This window comes from Suricata suricatta, chromosome 1 (assembly GCF_006229205.1).
Source record: "Suricata suricatta isolate VVHF042 chromosome 1, meerkat_22Aug2017_6uvM2_HiC, whole genome shotgun sequence".
Classification (NCBI taxonomy): Eukaryota; Metazoa; Chordata; class Mammalia; order Carnivora; family Herpestidae; genus Suricata; species Suricata suricatta.
Genome location: NC_043700.1, coordinates 64,618,113 through 64,641,007, shown reverse-complemented (window position 1 = coordinate 64,641,007; position 22,895 = coordinate 64,618,113). Strand labels below are relative to the sequence as shown.

At 35.7% G+C, this 22,895-nt stretch overlaps 1 protein-coding gene across 12 annotated transcripts in view; it reads left to right on the top strand.

Moving 5' to 3' along the window:
* RAPGEF2 (Rap guanine nucleotide exchange factor 2) overlaps positions 1-22,895 on the top strand; it is a 252,639-nt gene that overhangs the window by 142,818 nt on the left and 86,926 nt on the right. For 2 of the 12 annotated variants that reach the window (XM_029939406.1, XM_029939398.1), the window contains exon 1: positions 14,597-14,678. The exons of 9 other annotated variants lie outside the window; for them this stretch is intronic. In XM_029939406.1, coding sequence (XP_029795266.1) covers positions 14,619-14,678 — 60 coding nt within the window. In that variant the 5' untranslated portion in view covers positions 14,597-14,618. Of the gene's footprint in view, positions 1-14,596; positions 14,679-22,895 lie in introns of those variants that run through there. One more of the 12 variants, XM_029939414.1, reaches the window with a different exon arrangement.

The window sequence follows — 22,895 nt, the reverse complement described above, 5'->3', positions numbered from 1 at the left end:
TCTCTCGGGCTCCACATGCTTGCCCCGCGTTGGGCTGGGGCTGCCACCTCCCCTGCCTGTCTCAGGCTGGCCCGTTTTCCAATCTCCCCAGTTCACACTCACTCACTCAGATATCCTTGAGGTTCTCTTCCTTCTGGAGTCCGTATTTTCTCCTTCCGTTCTTGCAGATGAGAGTAATGTCCTTCTCAGTTCGATCGATGGGGCAGACGAAGTTTACAGAGCTCCCTTCCTCTCCGCCATCTTGGCTCCTCCCTACTTATATCTTATAAAACAGAAGCCATCAAGAAAAATAGATTTTGTTAAACATTTGTTCTAAGTCTTTTAGTGAGCATTTCGTATGATCAACAATACATTTTCCTTAGGTCTACCGCTCTGTTGACCTGTCCAGTATGATTTCTAAGGTTCATTCCTCATATCTTGTTTCCTGTCTTAAAACATTTAGTCTTGTGGAAGAAGCCTAGAATGAATGAGTAAATACCTTATCTGTTTAGTATTTAATTACAGATTTATGATTATGTGTTAATACATGAACTGCTACTTTATGGCACAATCAGGAAATACAGTCACCCATGGATATGATCCATGTGACCACTTCCAACAATTTTAATAGTCTGATGTATATAATTAAAGATTCTAGTATTATTCTTTTAAAATATCAGCATGGTAGTAAATGAAAATTTCAAATTGTAACTGAAATACGAATAGGTAAAATAGTCTGAGTTTTCCTTTTAAGAGCTTTTAAGAAGAGGGAACACTTAGATGTGTGGTTCAGGCTTTGTTTATTCATTTATTTATGAGAAGGAAGATTGAATGTTGTCATCTAAAGCTCATGTGGTCATATATTATAGGCTGACTTCTTTTTCAAGAGAACACTTAAAAAAATTTCTGTGGTATCTAAAATATTTTCTATATTGAGACAATCTTTATATTTAATTATCTTCCAGGCAGATTTACTAGGAATCATTTTCTGTCTGGAATATATTTAATAACAACAGAGGGACAGTTACAAATATATTCCTGACAGTGAAGTCCATTGATTAATGCTTTCATTTATAAATATAGTCATTTTTTTGCAATAAAGATTATTCAACCATTATGAAAACTTACAAAAAAATTTTGATATTTATTTGAGGACACTAGATTTTGAAAATGAAAGTGTGTTTCTTAAAAGTTAAATTCCTGGGGCACATGGGTGGCTCTTTTGGTTGAGTGACTCTTGTTTTCAGCTCAGGTCATGATCTCATGGTCTTGAGATTGAGCTCTGTGTCAGGCTGTGTGTGGAAGGCAGAGCCTACTTGGGATTCTGTCTTTCCCACTCTCTCTCTGCCCTTTATCCCCTAAATAAATAAACATTAAAAACTAAATTTCTGAAGAGAAAAGAGGGTCTTTAAAAGCAGATTGTATCTTGAATCTTGTATGCCGTATTATACCTGCTGCACAGCATATGGGGCTCAACAGCATTTGGTTGTATGTTGGTGTCTTTGGATCAGACTCACAGAATTAGCATTGCTGCATGTTTCTAAGAGTAGCATTATAGATCTACCTACGTTAACAGTTCTACACAAGGTTATCTGCAGGAGGATATTAACCCCAGCCGTCTATGCAATATTATACGTTATATATTATATATTATAAAACTTTAACTAATGGACTGCCCAAACCTTGAGTTCAACTGACTTTTTAGAATGTCCTGGAAGGAATAAAGTTTGCCCTTATTGGATCCTTATGATATATACCAGTTGGCTAGGTAATACTTTTCATATATTTTGTCAGTTAAACCTTGTAGTCCTGAACTTTTCGGTGATGATATGTCCACTGAAAGAAGATAAGCATGCGAAGGTCAAGGAGATTAACTTATATGTTCAATGTTCAGAGTACACAGAGTCAAACAAACCTAGACATTGGTCTTTTCCATTCCTGATATAAAAACTTATTTTAAAAAATGAATTTAGCATATATTGCTTTTAGGTTACTTGAATTTTAAATTTGATCTGAAAGAGATACATATCAAATAATTTAACCACTTTAGACATAATTGAAATACCCTTAAAAGACATGGTGAGAGCATAGAATGTCCAATGTGAAAAATATTTCCTAATTATATTGGCAGTGATGATAGGCTTTGGCTGATTCATTAGTATTTTTGTTGCAAATGAGTATTTTTCCTTTTCAAACCATGTCTCATCAATAAAAGCATAGTATTTTGTCCCTGTCTTTAACCTTCCTGATTTCATTCCAATACAGAAATGGGTTTTTACTGTTAAGTAGTACCATTTCATAACAGATGACTATGTAATTTATTAGTGTATTTTAAAAGTTAGGTTCACTAATATTATAAGTAACAAAAGCCAAATCTTGCTGAAAGAATTTTTTAAGTATGACTTTTTTTTTTAAAGTAGGCTCCACGTCCAGCATGGAGTCCAATGTAGGGCTTGAACTCACAGTCCTGACATCAAGACCTAAGTGGAGATCAAGAGTTGGACATTTAACTGACTGAGCTACCCAGGCTCCCAGTATGACTTTAATGGATCAAAATAACTTACCGTTGTCTGAAAGTACTCATAGTTTTTAGAGATGAAAAAATAAAGTCTTAAATTATTTGCTTCTGCACTAGAAAATGTTGGAAGTATTTTGGTAATATTTAAGAACATTAAAAACACACATTAAGTAATTTCAAGGGATTTAAAAGACAATTATAAAGCTGTTTAGTTATGTACAATTTTTAGTCAAAGTATTGCTAACATTAAGAAAATCATCTTTCACTTTCTAAATTTGGCAACTTTTAATTTATGAACTAAGGATGTTAAGAAAACTTCTAATCTGTTGTCTAATTAGCACTGTAATTGTTAAAAAGTTAGGGCATTTTAATATTTCCCCTCTGACTGCCAAAATAAGGAAGATAGAAATTTCAGAATAAAGAAATAGTTACTGCCAGGAAATCTTATAAGATAGATTTATTTCTATTCAATGGCTCTCTCTTTTTCTATTGTTCTGTATCACTTCATTTTGCTGTCAAGCCAATGTTTGGTAATGTTCATATTAGATACGATAGCCTTAGGACCTTGAAAGGATTTTAGGGCTCTCCCAATCAAAACTTTTAATACAATTTATTTTTCTCTGTAGAATCACCAACATTAGGCCTCTGCTGTAAGATACTTAATTTCAGTTAGCACTGATATTTGTAAGATAGTTCTTACATAATGTGTCAAAGTTATATCCTACTGCCTAGTACAAAGCAAGGGTTTAGTAAGTCAGAGCAGTTATTATTTATCATAGGAAGGGGTAATTATGAAGAAACTTTTCCTTATGTTTAGCTGAAATCTGCTTCTCTGTAATTTTAGTTCATGGTTCTGGATTTCTTCTAAAGCAGCACAAATGAATATTCATTTTCCATTTTCATATCACTGTGCTTCAGATACTTAAAGAAATCCTACTCCATTAAGCCTCTTTTCTGTGTTAGACAATCTGAACTTCTTACAGCTTTCCTAAACACCTTCGTAGGTTTTCTGCTCTTTCAGTACTATAGTTATTTATGATCTCTCCTGAATTATGTCTAGAATTGATTGTGACCACCTACATAAGGTCCTACATACCTTACAGTGCAGATTATAGTGGAACTTTCTGTCTTCCTTGCTCTGGACATTGTATGTGTAATAATCTGACCTAAGATTATATGAGAGTTTTAAGGCTCTTTGCATTGGCTCATGTGGAACTTCTAGCCAGGTCACTTTTAGAGATAACCCTTCCCACCTGCCTCCACCCCTATGAACTGTTCCTCCAGCCTGGCATTCCTCATGTTGTACTTGTGCAAGTGACATTTTCATAGCACACATGTAGGTGTTTATATGTATCTCTGTTGAATTTAAATTTTCTGGTTTTAACCTACTCTTTTCACCTGTGAAATTTTCTGAAACACCTACTTTTGTCAGTAAACAAATTGGATGTCTTTTATGGTTACACAATTACCCTGTGTCTGTTTTGTCATCTTAAGCTGGTGTAATAATACTTCTCACAGAGTAGTTTTGAAAAAGTTTCAGTGGAATCACTTGTGCATTCATTTCTTTTTTTGAGTAGTTTCTGTGTGTTAAGTACCAAAGATAAAGCATCATTTGTCATTGACAATGTTCATAAGCAAAATGTATGGTCCCTGCCTTCAGCTAGCTTATGTCCTATTTTGTGTTCAATAGCACTTTTTTTATTAACTAAAAATGGAGGGATAATTAACAATTCATTGTGCTCATGTAAATATATTAATCACAAGGGAATATGTTACATGCCAAATTAGTGATCATGGTAATAATTGCTATTTAATTTGGCTGTTGCTTTTTGAAATACTGTAGTAAGGAGCCCATACTGAGTACCAGTGTTATACGGTCTTCACCTCAACAACTGAGCATTTCAAGATAACGTCTGGTATTTTCTTAAGATCGATCCTAGGAAATTAAATAAGCTTTTTTAAGTCAGTTATTAAAGTCAGATGATTTTTTGGGAGTCCCTGGATGGCTCAGTTGGTTGAGCGTCCAACTCTTGTTCAGCTCAGGTCATGATCCCAGGGTTGTGGAATTGAGCCCCATGTTGGGCATGGAGTCTGTTTGGGATTTTCGCTCTCGCTTTTGCGCTCGCTCTCTCTCTCTCTCTCTCTCTCTCTCACTCTCTCTCTCTCCCTCCCCTCCCCAGTGTCTCCCTACCCCCTGCTCACGCTTTCTCTCTTTCTTTAAAATAAATTAAAAAATAAAAAAATTAAAGATCATTTTTCAAATAAGTGCATTTCAAAAAGCCCATTCTTTTTTTAATGTTATTTATTTCAAGAGAGAGGAAGAGTATATGCGAGTGGGTGAGAGGAGGAGAGAGAGAGAATCCCAAGCAGGCTCTGTGCCGTCAGTGTAGAGCCTGATGTGGGGCTCAATCTCATGAACCCCAAGACCATGACCTGAGCCGAAATCAAAAGTTTTAACTGACTCTGCCACTCAGGCACCCTTAAAAAGCCCCATTCTTCTTCTGCTTCTGCTTCTTCTTCTTTTTAATGTGTATTTATTTTGAGAGAGAGCGAGAGAGAGAGTGAGAGAGCGAATTCCAGGCAGTCTCCAGCTGTCAGTGCAGGACCTAACACGGAGCTTGATCTCACAATCTTGAGATGATGACCTGACAAAAATCGAGAATCAGATGCTAAACTGGCTGAACCACCCAGGCTCCACAAAAACCCCATTCTTGATGTTGGAATTTCTCACTGACTTACAGGTTATTTTGCTTTCTATGTGTCGTACCTCATGTCATCTTTTAATCTTTCTTTTCTAACATGTACCATATAACTATTGAGCCTATTTATTATGGATAAGTTATTATGTTAATTTTTCAATTATGAATCAAAGGTAACATAAATAGTTTGTTGTCTGGAACTTTTTTTGTTAAAGAAAAATCCTATATAGACAACCTTAAAGGCTCCACCAAAAAAACTGCTAGTACTGATAAATGAATTCAATACAATTGCATTTACAAAGATCAATCTACAGAAATCCATTGTATTTCTATACACCAATAATGAAGCAGCAGAGAGAGAAATTAAGAAAACCGCATTTACAGTTGCACCAAAAATAATAGGATACTTAGAAATAAACCTAACCAAAGAGGTGAAAGTCTATACTCTGTAGAAGACTGTACTCCAAAAACTGTAAAACAGTGATGAAAGAAATTCAAGGTGACACAAAGAAATGGAAAGACATTCCATGCTCATGGATTGATTGGAAGAACAAATACTGTTAAGACATCTGTACTACCCAAAGCAGTCTACACATTCAATGCATTTCGTCTCAAAAGTATCAACAGCATTTTTCACAAAACTAGAACAAAGAATCCTAAAATATGTATGGACCCACAAAAGACCCTGAATAGCCAAAGCAATTTGAGAAAGAAAAGCAAAGCTGGTGGCATCACAATGCTAGACCTCGGGTTATATCACAAAACTACAGTACTCAAAGCAGTATGGTACTAGCACAAAAATAAACACAGAGATGAATGGAACAGAATAGAAAACCCAGAAATAAACCCTGATTTATATGTTCAGTTAGTCTTCAACAAAGCAGTAGAGTATCCAATGGGAAAAAGACAGTGTCTTCAACATATGGTGTTGGAAAAACTGGACAACAACATGCAAAAGAAAGACCACTTTCTTACACCATACATCACACATAAAAATGAATTCAAAATTGATTAAATACTTAAATGTGAGACCTAAAACCATTAAAATCTTAGAGAAGAGAGCACAGGCAATAATTTCTCTGACATCAGCCAGAGCAACTTTTTTCTAAATAAGTCCTCTGAGGCAAGGGAAACAAAAAGCAAAAATAAACTATTGGGACCTCATCAAGATAAAAAGCTTTTGCACAGCAAAGGACACAATCAACAAAATGAAAAGGCAACGTATGGAATGGGAGAAGATATTTGTAAATGACATATTTGATAAAGGGTTAGTATCCAAAATAGATAAAGAACTTCTAAAACTCAACACCCAAAAAGCGAATAACCCAACTAAAAAAACGAGCAAAAGACATGAACATTTTTCTGAAGAAGACATACATATGACAAAAAAGCAAATGAAAAGATGTTCATCATCACTTATCATCAGGGAAATGCAAATCAAGATTCCAATGAGATACCACCTCATACCAGTCAGAATGGCTAAAATCAATAACACAAAAAACAACAGGTACCAATGAAAATGTGGAGAAAGGGGAACCCTCATGCACTGTCAGTAGGAATACAAACTGGTGCAACCTCTCTGTAAAACAGTATGGAGGTTTTTCAAAAAGCGAAAAATAAAACTACTTTATGATCCAGCAGTTGCATTGCTGAGTATTTTCCCAAAGAACACAAAACACCAATTTAGAAGGACACATGCATCCCTGTGTTTATAGCAGCATATTCACAATTACTTAAGATATGGAAGCAGCCCAAGGGTCCATGATTGATGAATAAATAAAAAGTTGTTTATATACACAATGGAATGTTATTTAGCCATAAAAAAGAATGAAATCTTGCCATTTGCAGTGACATGGATGGAATTAGAGAGTATAATGCTAAGTAAAATAGAGAAAGACAAATACCATATGATTTCACTCATATGTGGAATTCAAGAAACAAATGTGCAAAAGGAAGGAGAGAGAATGAGAGACGGGGGGTGAGGGAGAGAGAGAGACTAGCCAAGAAACAGACTTTTAACTCTAGAGAACAGACTGCTGGTTTCTGGAGGGAAGCGGGGTGAGGGTGTGTGGGTGAAATAGGTGATGAACGATTACGGAGTGCACGTGTCATGATGTACACCAGGTGATTAAAATAAAAGCTTAAAAAAAAACTTGAGAAGAAAAATGTTTAAAGATTTCTTTGGAACATATTTTTGAAATATATCTGGGTGAAGTTTTTCGACTCAGGTTTTTCTGATACTAAATGCTAAATGAAGTAAGAGGTTCTCAGTATTTGTAAAGCCTACATTTAAATTAAACTCATATTAATTTAACAATTATTATGTGTCCGGCATTGTGTTATCTCTCATTTATAATTAAATCATTTATTTTTTATTATTACTAATTTTTTAAAAATGTTCGAGAGAGAGCAAGCAAGCCAGTGGGCAGCAGAGAGGCAGAAAGAGAGAGGAGAAGAAAGAATCCCAAGTAGGTTACATGTTGTCAGCAGAGCTTGACACAGGACTAGAACTCACGAACCATGAGATTGTGACCTGAGCCAAAACCAAGAGTTGATCACTTAACCGATTGAGCCACCCAGGTGCTCCTTAAAATATTTTTAATCATGAACCTCGAGTACCCTGTTTATAGGCGCCTCGTTAGTGCAGTAGGTAGTGCATCAGTCTCATAATCTGAAGTACCCTGTTTATTCGGTCAAAGTAGCATAAATAAAATTGTCTGTTAAAGCTTTGGGGAGGATGTGTGAGGAAGTCCTGTGTGAGGTATACCCAGGGATTGAAGAGATGATATGAAATGTAGGATTGAGTTATGGTATAGAGAATCTGTCAGATATTCAACTTTTCCTTTGAAATCATAGTACTAATGGGGGGGCATCTTGGGTTTAGGAAAAGAGAAGAAAAACATCTGACCATACCTCCTATTATAACTTTATTTTACTTTGGCTTAGTGCTTTATTGGATCGTGTATCCAAAGAGAAATGGCATTTTAAAATGTCATTTCTTTGGTGAACAATAAAATACTATCAAATTTGTAAAACATTTTTTTCTAGATATCAAAGAGTAAATCTTCCATCCTCTCCCACAGATTACATCCTCTATAGTTTTTCCTCTCAGGTAAGGGAAGATAGGGAAGAAATCAATATATAGTGAATAATGAAGTAAATGGTATTAGAAACCTGGAGTTCTATTTCGTATTTTTCTAAACTACCTAATCTATAATTTTATATACTTTATTTTTCTATGAAAGATGAATAAATTATTGTATTGCTTTGATCAAGCTTAATTAGAGTATTTGTAAAGTGCATTAAGATCTGTATAGTATCTTATCTATAAGATATATAGTATGCTATCCATACTTTATCTATGAATAAACAGTATAGATGCTATAAATAAATAAACATATTAATCCAAAATTTGATGAATAATTTCTGAGAAGAACAAGCCATTTTCCTCAGTTTCATAGTAAGTAAAAAGCAAGCACTTTAAATGGAAAAAATATGAATGAATACCATGGTATTAAATTAGCATGGACAGGCCTTACATTAAGTAGTTTCCTGAACTGTATATATAATCTCTGTCTTGAATCATTGTTACTGATAATTTAGAAGTCATCAGATGCCTTTGGTTCAGGATAGAAAATTGTCACATGGTCCGTTTTCTAGCTGGATCTACTTAATAATGCTATTTGCTAAATCTAGATGGTTAAAGAATAAAGCAAATAAAACTCAAGGCTACTTCAAGGTAAGTGTGATTTATTCTTGTTTGTAAAAAAATCTGTAATATGGGATTCTCTTAAATCTTCAGTTTATATTTTATTTCTTAAGCCATGTTTGGCATTTTATAACATGGCATAATTGTGTTTCAATGTACAAAGTAGTAGGAATAGTAAAATTTCAGTATTCTAGTCATGAGTTTTAGGATATGTAGGTTGTAGGCATGGAGCCAGATTGTGAGAGAAATCACACCAAGTCTCAGCTCAGAAAAGCAGCAGTGCCTGAGGATGTGTGATTTTCTGACATCACCTATCAGGTTCTCCCATTTAGTTTCCTGCTTGAGAGAAGTGACACATTTTTCCAGAGAGAGACAAGCAATGGCGAACCTTCACATATAAGGTCAGACACTATCAGCATAGGGGGAATATGACTTAGATTTGGAGGAGAGTTTTTGCCACATGGACATGTGGACATGGGCTAGATGGACAGAAGCAGTATAACTTGATTAATTCTTGGGCTGCCATTAATTGTGTGTGTGGTAAATATATATAACATTTACATTGATCATTTTAATAATTCTTAAGTGTGACATTAATGTTGGGTGGCATTAATAACATTTATCATGTCATTGCCACTACCCGTCTCCACAATTTTTTTATTCTCCCAGGCTGAAACTCCATGCTCTAATAACAATAACTGCTTATAACCTCCTTCGCCCAGCTCCTGGCAACCACCGTTCTCCTTTCTGTTCATGAATTTAACTACTTGTCTAGGTACTTCATATAAGTGGAATCCTACAATATTAGTCTTTTGTGACTGGATTATTTCTCTTAGCATGGTGTCTTCTAGGTTTATTCTTGCAGCTTGTAGCAGAATTTTATTTCTTTTAAAGACTGAGTGATACCCCATTATATGTATATGCTGCGTTTTGTTTATACATTTATTTATAGATGGTCACTTGACCTATATTGTTTCTACCTTTTGATTTCATGTACTTTTTTTTAGATTAGAGCAACTTTAGATTTACCACAAAATTGAGAGAAAGGTACAAAGATTTCTCATATATCTCATACTCTTACATAGCATGATCTCTGCCATAATTAACATCACTCACAGAAGGGTACATATTTTAACCCAGGATGAACCTACATTGACACATCACATTTACCCAAATGGTTTGGTTTGGACACACGTATAATGAAATATATCCATCATCATGATATCTAATACAGTACTTTCTTTGTTCTACAAATCTGCTGTGTTCTACCTATTTATTACCCCTGGCAACCACCATTTTATTGTGTCCATGGTTTTACCTTTTCCGGAATGTCATATAGTTGAAATCATACAGTATTTAGCCTTTTCAGATGGGCTTCCTTCACTTAGAAATACGCATTTAAGTTTCCTCCATGTTTTTACATGGTTTGATAGCTCATTTCTTCTTAGTGCTTAATAATACTCCATTGTCTTGATGTACTACTATTTATTTATCCATTCACCTACTGAAATTGATCTTGGTTGCTTCCAAGTTTTGGCCATTATGAGTAAAGCTGCTTTAAACATCTGTGCGTAGGTTTTTGTGTAGGGATAAGTAAATACCAAAGAGTGTTGATTGCTGGATCACATAATGGGTTTGTTTAGCCACTGTCTTCCGAAGTGGCTGTTCCACTGTGCCTTCCCATTACTCCATATCCTCACCAGCATTTGGTGTTGTCAGTGTTGTGAATTTTGACCATTCTAAGAGGCTTGTGGTGGTATCTTACTGTTGTTTTAATTCGCATTTCCCTGATGACCGAGGCTGTGGAGCGTCTTTTCATGTGCTTATTTTCCGTTTCTATATCTTCTTTGTTGAGGGGTCTATTAAGGTCTTTGGCCCATTTATCAAGCTTTGCCTTATTCTTGAGTTTTAAGAGTTCTTTGTATATTTTGAATAAGAGTTCTTTATCAGAGGCATCATTTGCAAATATTTACTCTCAATCTGTGGCTTGTCTTCTAATTTTCTTAATGTTGTGTTTTATAGAACAGAGGTTGTTCATTTTAATGAATTCTAGCTTAACAATTCTTTCTTTCATGGATTGCATTTTGGTGTTATATCTAAAAGGGTGTTACCATACCCAAGGTTACCTAGGTTTTTGCCCATTATTTTGTAGGAGTTTTATAATTTTGCCTTTTAGATTTAAGTCTGTGATAATTTTGAATTAATTTTTGTAAAGGGTATGATGTTTCTGTCTAGATATATTTACTGCGTGTTGATGTCCAATTGTTCTAGCACCTTTTGTTAAAGAGACTATTCTTGCTGTATTCTATTGCCCTGGCTCCTTTTTCAAAAACCAATGTCATTTATTTTATTTATTCATTTTTAAATGTTTATTTATTCATTTTGAGAGAGAGAGAGAGAGAGAGAGAGAGAGAAAATGATCGATCAGGAGAGGGACAGAAAGTGAGGGAGAGAGAATCCCAAGTAGGTTCCATACTATCAGAGCAGAGCTGGACATGGGGCTCAATCTCAAGAACCATGAGATCATGACCTGAACTGAAAACAGGAAGCAGATGTTTAACTGACTGAGTCACTCAGGCATCCCTGTGACATTTACTTTTATAAATCATTTGTTTATGGTAGAAAAGCATTTGGGATTTTGATGAGAACTAGTTACAAGAAGAGTATGGTCTTGCTAATGTCCATTCCTAGTCACTGAAGAGTTTATTCAAAAAAGGTAAGAGAGCCTATGATGTGTACTGTGCTAGGGGCTGCTAGTACGGTGACACAAACAAATATGGTGCCAGTCGTCATGGAGATGAGAGTGTAGCAGGGGAAGTAGACACTAACTAAATAATTTCATGATTAAACGTAAAATTAGAACTGTAATAAACATAGGGAGGTGCTGCACAATATCATGATGACTTTGAGGGCATTATACCAGTATTTTTTAGGAGTGGAGTAAGGATCAGTCAGGGAAGGGAGGGTGGAGGAATATTTTAGGCAGAGGCAATAATTTGTAGAAAGGCCCTCTGGCTCATTCAAGTAAATAAGAGCAGCCCAGGTGATCTGTAGGGCATGGGCATGGCATAACTCTTGAAAACATATAAATCTTGCAGACTATAATAGGAGATTTAGTGTGTGTGCCAAGAGCAATGGGAAGCCATTGATGTGTTTTAATTGAAAAAAAGGACTCTATAGATTAGGTTGAAATGACGGGATTTTAGTTTTTAAAAGATCTCAGGAGGAGTATGTTAAATGGATAGAGTGGGTGAGGCTAAAATCGAATTCAGACAGTCTTTAATAAAGAGACTTTTGCCATTTTTAAGGCAGAAGTAATGAGTGGAATTATAGCAGCAGAAATTAAGAGATATCTAAATTTGAGAAAGGGTAGAGAATTTAACTAATGGAGTATTGTGATGGACTAGACATGGAGAAAGATGTTAAAGAGAGCATTTAGATGTATAAATTATATAACGGGACCGTGATGGTCCTTCGTTGAAGAAGTGCATCAGATGAAGAAATGATGGAAGCCAAAAATTGGTAACTCTTGAGAGAGTTTGTTTGTGAAGTGGTTGGATATGAAGATGTTAGACTGCAGCCGTCGGGAAAAGTAGGATCTAAAGGTTTCTGTTCTTTGTTTTAGAGATGTCAGAGATCTGAACATATTTAAAAGACAGTGCAGAGACCTGCTAGTTATGGGGGAGAGGTTGAATATAAGTGGGGGGAAAGGATAATGGATAATATAAGAAGCATATGAAAGGGGGGTATACTGGGGATTGGAGGGAAGCAGGATCCAAAATAGGCACGTGGAGGGAATGGTTGCCTTTAGATGCTGAAGGGGAAAAAGAGAAGAGAATAGTATAGGTGCAGTGTTAAGGAGACAAGAAACACAAGTTAGCAAGCACTGACAATTCCAAAGTCAGTTATTGAAGTTGCTAGATTTTCCATCTCTATTTTCTATTATGTTTACTGTTTATGGACAGATTGACTGTGAGAAATTGACCAGTGCTTTAGATTTAAAATGTCCTTATTCTTTGTCAACTATAATGCTGTCATTTAAATAACTTGCTAACCCAGGTTAAATTAACAGTTTATGGCTGAATAACATATCCTCATTAAATTTAAACTCTCTATCTCTAAAAGTTTGAATTCTTTTTCTTAAATTGTGTGTTTATTTTGATATTATTTGCAGTATGCCATATGCATGCGTGTGTGTGTGTGTGCACGCACATGCATGTATGTGTATGGGTGTTTGTGAAAATCTTCTAAATTTATACAAAGCTTGTTAAATGTGCATTTTGTAAATTTTTGATAAATGCTTCCTGTAGCACAGTGATATTTGAGGGTGGGGAAGAGGTCACATCCATTCTCTTATCTTCAGGTTGGTGAAAAATCATATTTTAGTTCAAAGCTGTTCAAGTAACTCCTTGCTCCGTTTTCCCACCCTGTCTTCAGTGATATTATTTGGAGTCAGCAATCAATGGATTCCATCCCTCTGAGACTTGCTTAACCTACAGCTGCTGATATAATACAGGCAAGAGCTTGTTACTTTATCTGAATTGTCCATCGCTACCTTAATGAGTGAAATGGTTAAGTAGAGGAGGGGGCGAGTCTTAAGGAATGTGTGTACCATTTGAGCTGAATATTTCAGTGTATGTAGAGAGAGGGAGGGTGAGAGAGAAATCCACTTACATCACTAGAACTGCATTGAGTGTGAGCCTTGCAGGTTAAGAGACAGACTACAGTGTCTTGCTTTCTGCAGGAAGCAGCAATGCCGTTTGTTTCCTAAGAGGAATTTTTTATTTAGAAAAGGAAGCTTTCTCTCTACCCAGGAAATGGCTTTCCTTGTGCGTTGCTATGCCAACTGCCTGCAGCCATGGTCCTCCAAAGTAAGCACAATAATGTAATTATATTGGTGTATTGCATTCAGACTCATGATTCTCGAGATTGTGTGTGTGCATGTGCTGTGTTTCTGTTAGTGACTCTCTTGCTAGCAGTCATGCTTGTGTTGAGTATGAGGGACAGACATCATTAAATTAAATGTCCATCAGTGTCATGCTGCTAAGATTAATTGTGCAAACTTGGTTAGTGGAGTGGGACAGAGATCACTGGTCACCACTCTGTCAGCATCATTAGCAGCTAGGGAGGAGGTCCCGATTCACATGCTCTGCCCTGATTTTTTTCTTTCTTTCTTTTTCCTTTTCTTTTTTTCTTGGTTGGAGGGGTCCGTATGTGTGATCGCAAATGAAACAAGAGTATTAACAATGCTTGGCTGAATGCTAGAGACTGGTTCTTCTAGCACCCTGACTAATATAATTCTGTATTAAGCCTTTTTGAGGAGAGTCTGTGTGCAGTCAGCCATTTTAGCTTTTTTTTTTTTTTTTCTTCTTTTGCCTCTTGTTCTTCAATCTCAGAAATGATCTTGTTCTCTTGGAAGACTGAGAGCTGTATAAGGTTTCCTCAGTCTTATCATAGCCTGAGATGGTTAGAGTTTCAATGTTATAAAAATGGAGACGAACACCGTTGTTCGGATTCCTTTTCTGGTCTACAAGTGTGAGGGGTTTTTTAAGCTTACCAGTAGTGACACTTTAAGCTGCAGCTTCGTTTCCTCCTCCCTCTTTTTTTTTTCTCCCCTTTTTCTTTTTTAATTTAATGCTGTAGAGAGTGACTTGCCATCCATGAGAGATTGGTACATGATGTGTAAATTCAGTTCAGCATATGTTTCTTCATTATGAAACCACTAGCAATCCCAGCTAACCATGGAGTTATGGGCCAGCAGGAGAAACATTCAGTAAGTATCGCAAATGTTGCTTGTGCTTCGATAGCACGTCCTAGAGAATTGCTTTAAAAATGGGAATTCTTGCTGCTTCTGTTCAGGGAAAACAGATTTTTTGGAGGGTGTAATAGTCTGCTTGAGGGAGGGAGGGTAGACTACAACCGGCTTGTTCTTCCAAATTTGTTGGGATTTAAAAAAAAATTTTTTTTAAACAGGACCAATAATTCATTTAAGGCAAACTATTGGACAGCCCGTTTTTATAATCAGAAATTAGAGCTTGACAATTCAGCTCTAACTAGTAGTCAAAGAGTTTTTGAGAAATGTTTTTGTAGTTGAATTTAATGAGAGATCATGAAAGGGGTTATTGGGAACAGACATCCGTGGTAAGGAATTCACATGTAGGTTTGAGGCAGGGAGGGAGAGCTTTGGGTATTGATTTGGTAACAAAATGTTTGGTCAGTGGGATGTATCTGACTTCTTAACATGCATTAATAGGTGATGAAAACAGAATAATTTTTTTTAATGCCACAAGTATTGCTTCTTTATAATTGATCCCATGAGTCAGCTATGCATTTGTCATGCTGAAATCCCACAGGCAGCTACTGCTGTTTGTGAGAAACACTCTTCTGTGGTTAACACTGAGTCTGAGCCTCCTGTTTCAGGAATGTGAGTTCTCAGAGTGCGACTCTTACATCATCATGTTGGAAGTTTTCTGCCATCACACTAATTCATATGTTTTAGATCTATATATATATTTTCAATTCCCCAAATGAAAACGTATAAATTTAGTCAGCTTACCTAGTAGTCTTAAGTATTATTGAATTGCCTATTTTTACACCCTAGCATGTAGCAGGTATTATATTAGGATATAGGAATTATCTTTTATGTACTCTAAAAAGGATAAGATGTTGAACTGCGAAAATGGAGATAAATCGCTAAAAATTTAAAACCTCTATAAATTTATAGAGAGGAGGCCATGAATTTAGAATATTTAGATGCTTAGGTTTATGGGTGTAGTTTAATTTTGTTCTTCATTATGAAGAACATTATTAGCTAAACCCAAGAGGTTTTCTTAGATGAAGTGACTCTTAAGGCATTATCTCACTTTTCCAATGAACCACAGGCTGTTCTTTTTTTTTTTTTTAAGTTTATTTCTTTATTTTGAGAGAGAGCATGAGCAGGGGAGGAGGGGCAGAGAGAGAGGAAGAGAGAGAATCCCAAGCAGGCTCTGCACTGTCAGCACAGAGCCCAAGGCAGGGCTCGATCTTACAAACTGTGAGATCATGACCTGAGCTGAAATCAAGAGTCAGCCGCTTAACCAGCTGAGCCCCCCAGGTGGCTGGAACCATAGGATGTTCTAAAGGCAGTTGCTGTGTTAGAACCATGTTATGATGCTGTGCTTAGAGCCCAGCCCCTTCATAATGAGATCTTAATAGTACCACACTAATTAAAAATCTTCGGGTCAGATGTAGAAAAAGACCAGCCTTGTACTTAATCTCACTAATAGGAATGTTGTAGAAAAGTTCCACTATAGTTCAATTTTGTTAACAGGGCCTTTGAAATCAAGCTCCTCTGTAATCATGATTTTCCCAGAAAAAAAGAATATTACTTAAGACTACTTGAGGAGCCTCAGAAGAAAAGTTTAAACTTCAGTTTCCTTGTCTAACTTTGTCATATATCCTTTCTCAAAATGAAGGGGAGGGGGTGTTTTAATTAATAATATAATTTTAATGAACAAAGAAAACTGTTAGAGTTACTTACTGCTGGTGGTGGGGAAAGTATTACTAAATTTTTGACAACAAGAGCAGTTGGGACAAATAAATACCAAACAGTGCCTAAGCTAGAGTACCTAGTACACTATTCTGTCAGCATATTTGTTTCCTCACAAGTGCTTTGTGTGTATGTTTACTGAAATTTGGGGTAATACTATGACAAATGTAACTGCAGCCATAAAATGGCCTTGAATCAAGCAATTTCTAAGCAACATGTGAATGGTGTTTCCCATGATACTTTGACAAGCTGAAATACTAGGATTGGCCATCTCGGAGTATCATGTGCAGCAAAGCTGGCAGCCTATGATGTCAAGATCTTGCTGTATATTTGATGAGTTGTTTGGTTACGTGGACTTTGCTGTGTAATGAGCAGGCCTTTAAGATTTTAATTATGTGTAAGGAGTTGACTAGGAGAATGATTACCCTGGCTCTCACATAATAGGTGATTCAGTAAACCTTTGAGCAAAAATAAGTGAGAATGCCCCTCTTTTGACCTATGAGGCTTTATGAGAATGTCAGAGCTAATTTTAAATGAGTAAAATTTAGTAAATTCACAAATATTTCCTTTTTCACTTCTACAAGAGGTTGTGGCTTTTTAAGTGGCTTTGCTTTTTTTTGACAATAGAAGGGAATCAGAAACTAAAAAGCATTAAATTGGGCACATTAAAAAAAAATGTAATTGGGCACCAGTAGCAAACCCAGTTACTGTGCTTTGTCAGAATTTTTTAGATCTTTTACTCTTTATTTCTGTCTAGCTGAGTGCCTATCTCAGTTGCTGGCACGTAGCAGGTGCACAATAAATACTCTTGAATTTCTCATTTAATTGAATTTTTGGATTAACAAAGTCTCACAACCCTTTAAACTAGTAAATTTCATGTATTTTATTATATCTCCTCCCCCTCCCAGTTCTATATGGTCAGTTGATAACACCGAGATGAATGCCTGTGTATCTCCAAAAGTGCACCCAGCACTGGCTGTATTCTTGTAGTCATCTGGTGCTTTCAGCCACTCTGCAGAGGAACCTTCTGGTTTTGTGAATTTTGAAAATAAAATACACTTTAAAAATTTATGATAAAACTGCATTTGCTAAAAGACTACTGTTGAGCATTAGTTGTATGGAGGGTTAGTAGGTGTTTCATGAAGAAAAGTTTTATAAGCTCATTAAGTTGGGAAAGCCCTTAGGATAACATTAAAGGTTATTACTCTGTTAACCAACTGTTTTTTAACCTGCATCCCCTTTTTGGCTGCCTCAGCTTATCTAATGGGAATAGTATACTCCTTAAGTGTTCTTTTGCCAATTCTGCACTGCAAGTTGTCTTTGAAACTTTGCAAATTTTTAAATTAGTTACTTAAAATGAATTAGCTTGACCCTGTGAAACTGATAATCCCTTTTCCAGTTGCACGTTTCCCCCAAAATTAAGGTGTATATATAGTGCACTGTACTTAACAGTAAATGAAACCTCAGTCATGGTTAAGTAATAATTTAAAAAGTGTTGTGCATAAGAAAAATGCTTTACTTAAATGTAAGGAATAAATTGCAATAGGTGTCATTTATTGGATACTTACTATATGACAGGCACTGTATATTATCTGACTTAATCATTACAGCAACTCTCTAAAGAAAGCTGTAGTATCACTTTTCTTTTAGAGATAACTAAACTGAGGCTTAGCAGGATAAAAAATAATGTTTTCCAGGGACTAGTAAGCGGTGGAGTCATGATTGGAACTCGGGGTTGTCTGGTATCATAGGCCTGCTTTTACCACAAACTGATAGTACTTCTCCATCTGTAGCTAGATTTAGAGGACATTAGATGTGTAGATTGCATAGTTATGAAGCTGGTATTAATCAGTGGAATACATAATTTGAAAAAAATACTTGCTTTTCTCCTGCTACTCTCTTTTCCTGTTTGTGATGTCCCAAGCACTGTTAATATAAAAGAGCAACAATATTATGATCAAAATTACTGCATAAAACCTTTATACAAATAGTTTTATAAAGCTGTTTATTGCTGTATGCAATTTTGATGTGAAGACAAGTTGAGATGATCAGGAATAGATGCTCTTTAGCTCAATTCCTTCTTTCTGCTTTTCTGTGTTTGGCCTTATCACACATGTGCCTTTTTATTTTTGCTGCTTAATTCTTCAAACATGACCTTGATGCCTCGACTTCCTCTGCTGACTTTGTAACTTGTGACAGGCTGACCTTGGTCACTTGTGTTCCCTTGGAAGGGTTTTGCTGTTTTGTCTTCCCTGTTTCTGCTTTAATGAAGTCTGCATCTATCATGGAACCCAACTTCAATTCACAATCACCTCTCTGAAGTCCATACGACTCATGGCTCATTTGTAGCCATATGTCTGAATTCCTATTGGCCACTAAGTTCTTTCTTCTATAATCTATATTCTCTTCCTTATGAACATATTTTCCCTCCTAGTATTTTTTAAGGACAAGATGATCTTATTACAGACACTTAAGGTTCATTTTCTTTTCCCATTTCTCTGCGTGCAGTGCTCTTTGCTTGACGTTCACTTGTTCCTTATCTCTTCATATTCATCTCTACTTTCTCTGAATAGTGATTTAGTGGCTGCTAATATGTAATGCTTGATTTTATTTGTTCTTCTAACCTGTGCTTATAAATTAGTTTGGTATTTACAGTTAGATGAAAGATTGTATCTTTAATGAATTCTCCCCTTTCCTTATACCATGTATTAAGGATATGGTTGGAATTCAGAACTGTTTAACTGTTAAGAGTTAGGAGTACAGTATAGAGGGGCAAGTACAGTATAGAGGGGTGCCTGGGTGGCTCAGTGTCCAACTCTTGTTTGGCTCAGGTCATGATCTCAGAGTTGTGAGATCTACTCCTGAATCCGGCTCTGTGCTAGGCATGGAACCTTCTTGAGATTCTCCTCTCCCTCCCCCTCCTTCTCACTCAGTTGTTCTTTCTTTAAAAAAAAGGAAAAAAAAACCCCCCAGTATAGTATAGAGAAGGAAGAAAAACAGGAAGGAAGGATAGGATAGAAGAATAACATGGGAGGGTCCAAGGCAAGAAGATGTAGAAGGATATGAGGAATCAGAAGGTTAGGAAAATCAGTGAGATCATCACTATTGGAATGAATTACGTAAGGAGTAGGTCAGTACAGGTGATGGAGAGGAAGATGTTAGGATACCCGACAAATAATGACTATAATTTGAAGATCCAGCAAAGGAGCGTTAGTACCGCCTCTTCATGTCTACCCTCTAAAGCACCTCCCCATCTTAATAACTAGAATAGATTTAAGAAAAGTCCATTTTTAAGAAATTGCTTTTATCCTGCCATAACAATTTGACCTTGTCTGTAAACATTAGGCAGAGTATCTCTTTAATATAATTTGGTGCATTTTCCTTAGCAATGTAGAAAATAGCACTAAGATTAATTATAGATGTCAGATTATGTGTCTTTTGGGTTAAGACTCCACCTTTTCTTTATCTGATCTTTATTCTTTCTTTCTTTCTTTCTTTCTTTCTTTCTTTCTTTCTTTCTTTCTTTCTTTCTTTTTTGTCTATTATGACAGATATATTTCCTGAGATGAAATAAACTCATCTCTTGGGGAGGATTTTCACTGTGCTAGCTAGCAAAGAGGCCTGAGAGGAAGCAATATCCTATTGTTTTATTCAAGGACAAGGTCATCTTGTCTTGGATTTGGGCCAAGAAACCCTAGCAACAAATAATAGATCTTTTTACCCTGTTAGAAGTGAAGAAATCTATTTTAGAAACTTGCAGTGTATTGCATACACTACTTCTACGTGTAAGATTGAACAAAGCTGTGTCTCATTGTGAGATATATTAAAGAAAATTCCTTACTTCCAGTGAAAAGAAGAACCATACTTCCTATATTTTAAATTTTCCTTTCTTTTAAATTGTGTTTAATAATGGTCCATTTTAAAAGAGACTATAAAAATTAGATCATTTAAAATTGCTGAAAAGGGAATGGCCAATTAATAAAAAGAGAATGTTTAAAATGCATCATTAGAAGCTCAGTTATTTCTTCTCCTTTAACTATTTAACCAAAGTAAGATCATTAATCATAATTTTTCTTTCTCATTTTAAATAACATATTTTATATATTTAAAATACTGATACTTAATTTACATCAAAATAAATTTGTGTCAATATATATGCTCTGTAAGTTTGGTCATGTAGATATAAATGTCCCTGAACTATAACCTAAGATTTCCTTAGTCCATTTCTTTGATTTTAAGCCTGACAATACTCTTAAATGTATTACTCAGGTTATCTGCTTAAGAATCCATCTAGAATAATCATTCAGTTTTCTTCCTTTTCCTGTGTTTAATAATAATCATTTCAAAATTATTTTTTTAACCTTTATTTTTGAGAGATGGAGAGAGCAGATAGGGGAGGGGCAGAAAGAGAGGGAAACTGAGGATTTGAAGCAAGCTCTGTGCTCAGGGCTCAAACCCACAAACCACAAGATGATGACCTGCACCAGTCAGATGCCTTACTGACTAAGTCACCCAGGTGCCCCTGTTTTTATTTAATTTAAATTCCTAATGAAGTATGTTTCAGTGTTTATGTACTTAGTAAAAAGGAAACAAATAGCTTACTACTGTCATGTCTGTGGCAGTCTTTTGTAAACTTTGGAAAACATTGCTTATTTACATCAAATAACCATCTTATCAATATCCATATTTTTTTTTGGATTATGGTCTGGATATGAGCTTTTTTAAAAAAGATTTTAAAAACAAAATATGAATGTCTGGATGTATATAGAGATACGCCTGTGTGTGTGTGTGTGTGTGTGTGTGTGTGTGTGTGTGTGTTTTAAATGAAAGTTTGTAAATGTGACCTCCAGGTTTCTCTTAATTTCCTGTTCTAACATCTTCACTTTCACTGACCTCTTTATGTTTCTTTATCATTTAGAAATGAAGTTTATTTTTGAAGACCTGACACATACTTAGGATTATTTCCATTTATAGTATTAGAATACCAATGGTATTAGTACAATCATAGGAGTTACACATGACTGGTTAAATATTGTGCCCATTTTTGGAAACATAGATAAGAAGCATGTACAAATGCATATAAGAAAAGATAAATATACATTTATACCTCTGAAGCACATAAAGAAATGATATAACAGCATATGCTCACAAAAACAACATATTCCTCTACATTGTGTATTATACAGGTGGTCCTTTTAAGCAATTAGTCCCTATCTTTGCCCTTTCTGTTGGTATAGAAATACCCTTGCCACAAAAAACTCATCAGTTGTCAACCTCTGTCAGTTCTTATTAATTGAACCTGTAGCATAGGCCTCTTCTGCTGTATTTTCTTTCTCTCATATATAGTGTGTATATGATATATAATGACTGATCTTAATTGTACAGTCTATGGTATGTGTCATATTCACATAACTTTCCAGTCAACCCCTTGTCTATGTTTCCTTTGTATGTTAAGTCACAATATAAATATTCCCCACACGTTTCGGATCTCTTCTTTCCATATCAATACACCAGATCACACTACCTGTTAATTGTAAAGGCTGTTCTCAGACATCTGGTTAGTCATGGATTAATCTTACATTTGTTGATTGACAGAGTGATAGTCTAAAAACACCTTTCAGGGGCTCAATCAGCTAAGCATCCAATGTCGGCTCAGGTAATGATTTCATGGGTCGTAGGTTCGAGTCCCACATCAACTCTGTACTGACCACTCAGATCCTGGAGCCTGCTTCAGAATCTGTGTGTTTGTCTCTCTCTGCCCCTGCTCAACTCGCACTCTGTTTCCCCCTGCAAATAAACATTAAAACATTTTTTTCAACACCTTTCATACTAAAGTGCTTATTCTTTTTTTGTGAACTCTAGAGAATACATTATTGGTTTATAAATTGACTTGGATTGATTATAAAATGAAATGCCCCCATATGTATATATATATGAATGTATTTCATGCATATGTATGTGTTTGTGTAAATACAATTAACCCATAATCTTATTTCTAATTTAGGTATATAGAAAAAGCTGGAATTTAACATTCTGCCTGGTTTATTTTATGGGTAAAAGCTTATTTATCTCTTTATTTATTTTGAGAGAGAATGTGCCCATGTGCGTGAGTGGGTGAGGGGCACAGAGAGAGGGAGAGAATCCCAAGCAGACTTTTCACTGTCAGCACAGAGCCCAAAGCAGGGCTCAATCTCATGAACTGTGGGATCATGACCTGAGCTAAATGAGAGTTGGACGCTTAACCAACTGAGCTACCCAGGCACCCTGGTGAAAACTAGTTTTAATTAGAGAACTTAAAAATACAGATTATGATGGGAGCACCTTAGATTATTTCCAGTAGGTCAACTTTTCATTAAGTTTACGTGCTAGTACACAACTTCATGCCTTTCATAATAGAAGACAAACATACCTGTGAAAAGGGCGAAAAAAAACTATGGAATTGTAATCTTGTTTGCCTCTGAC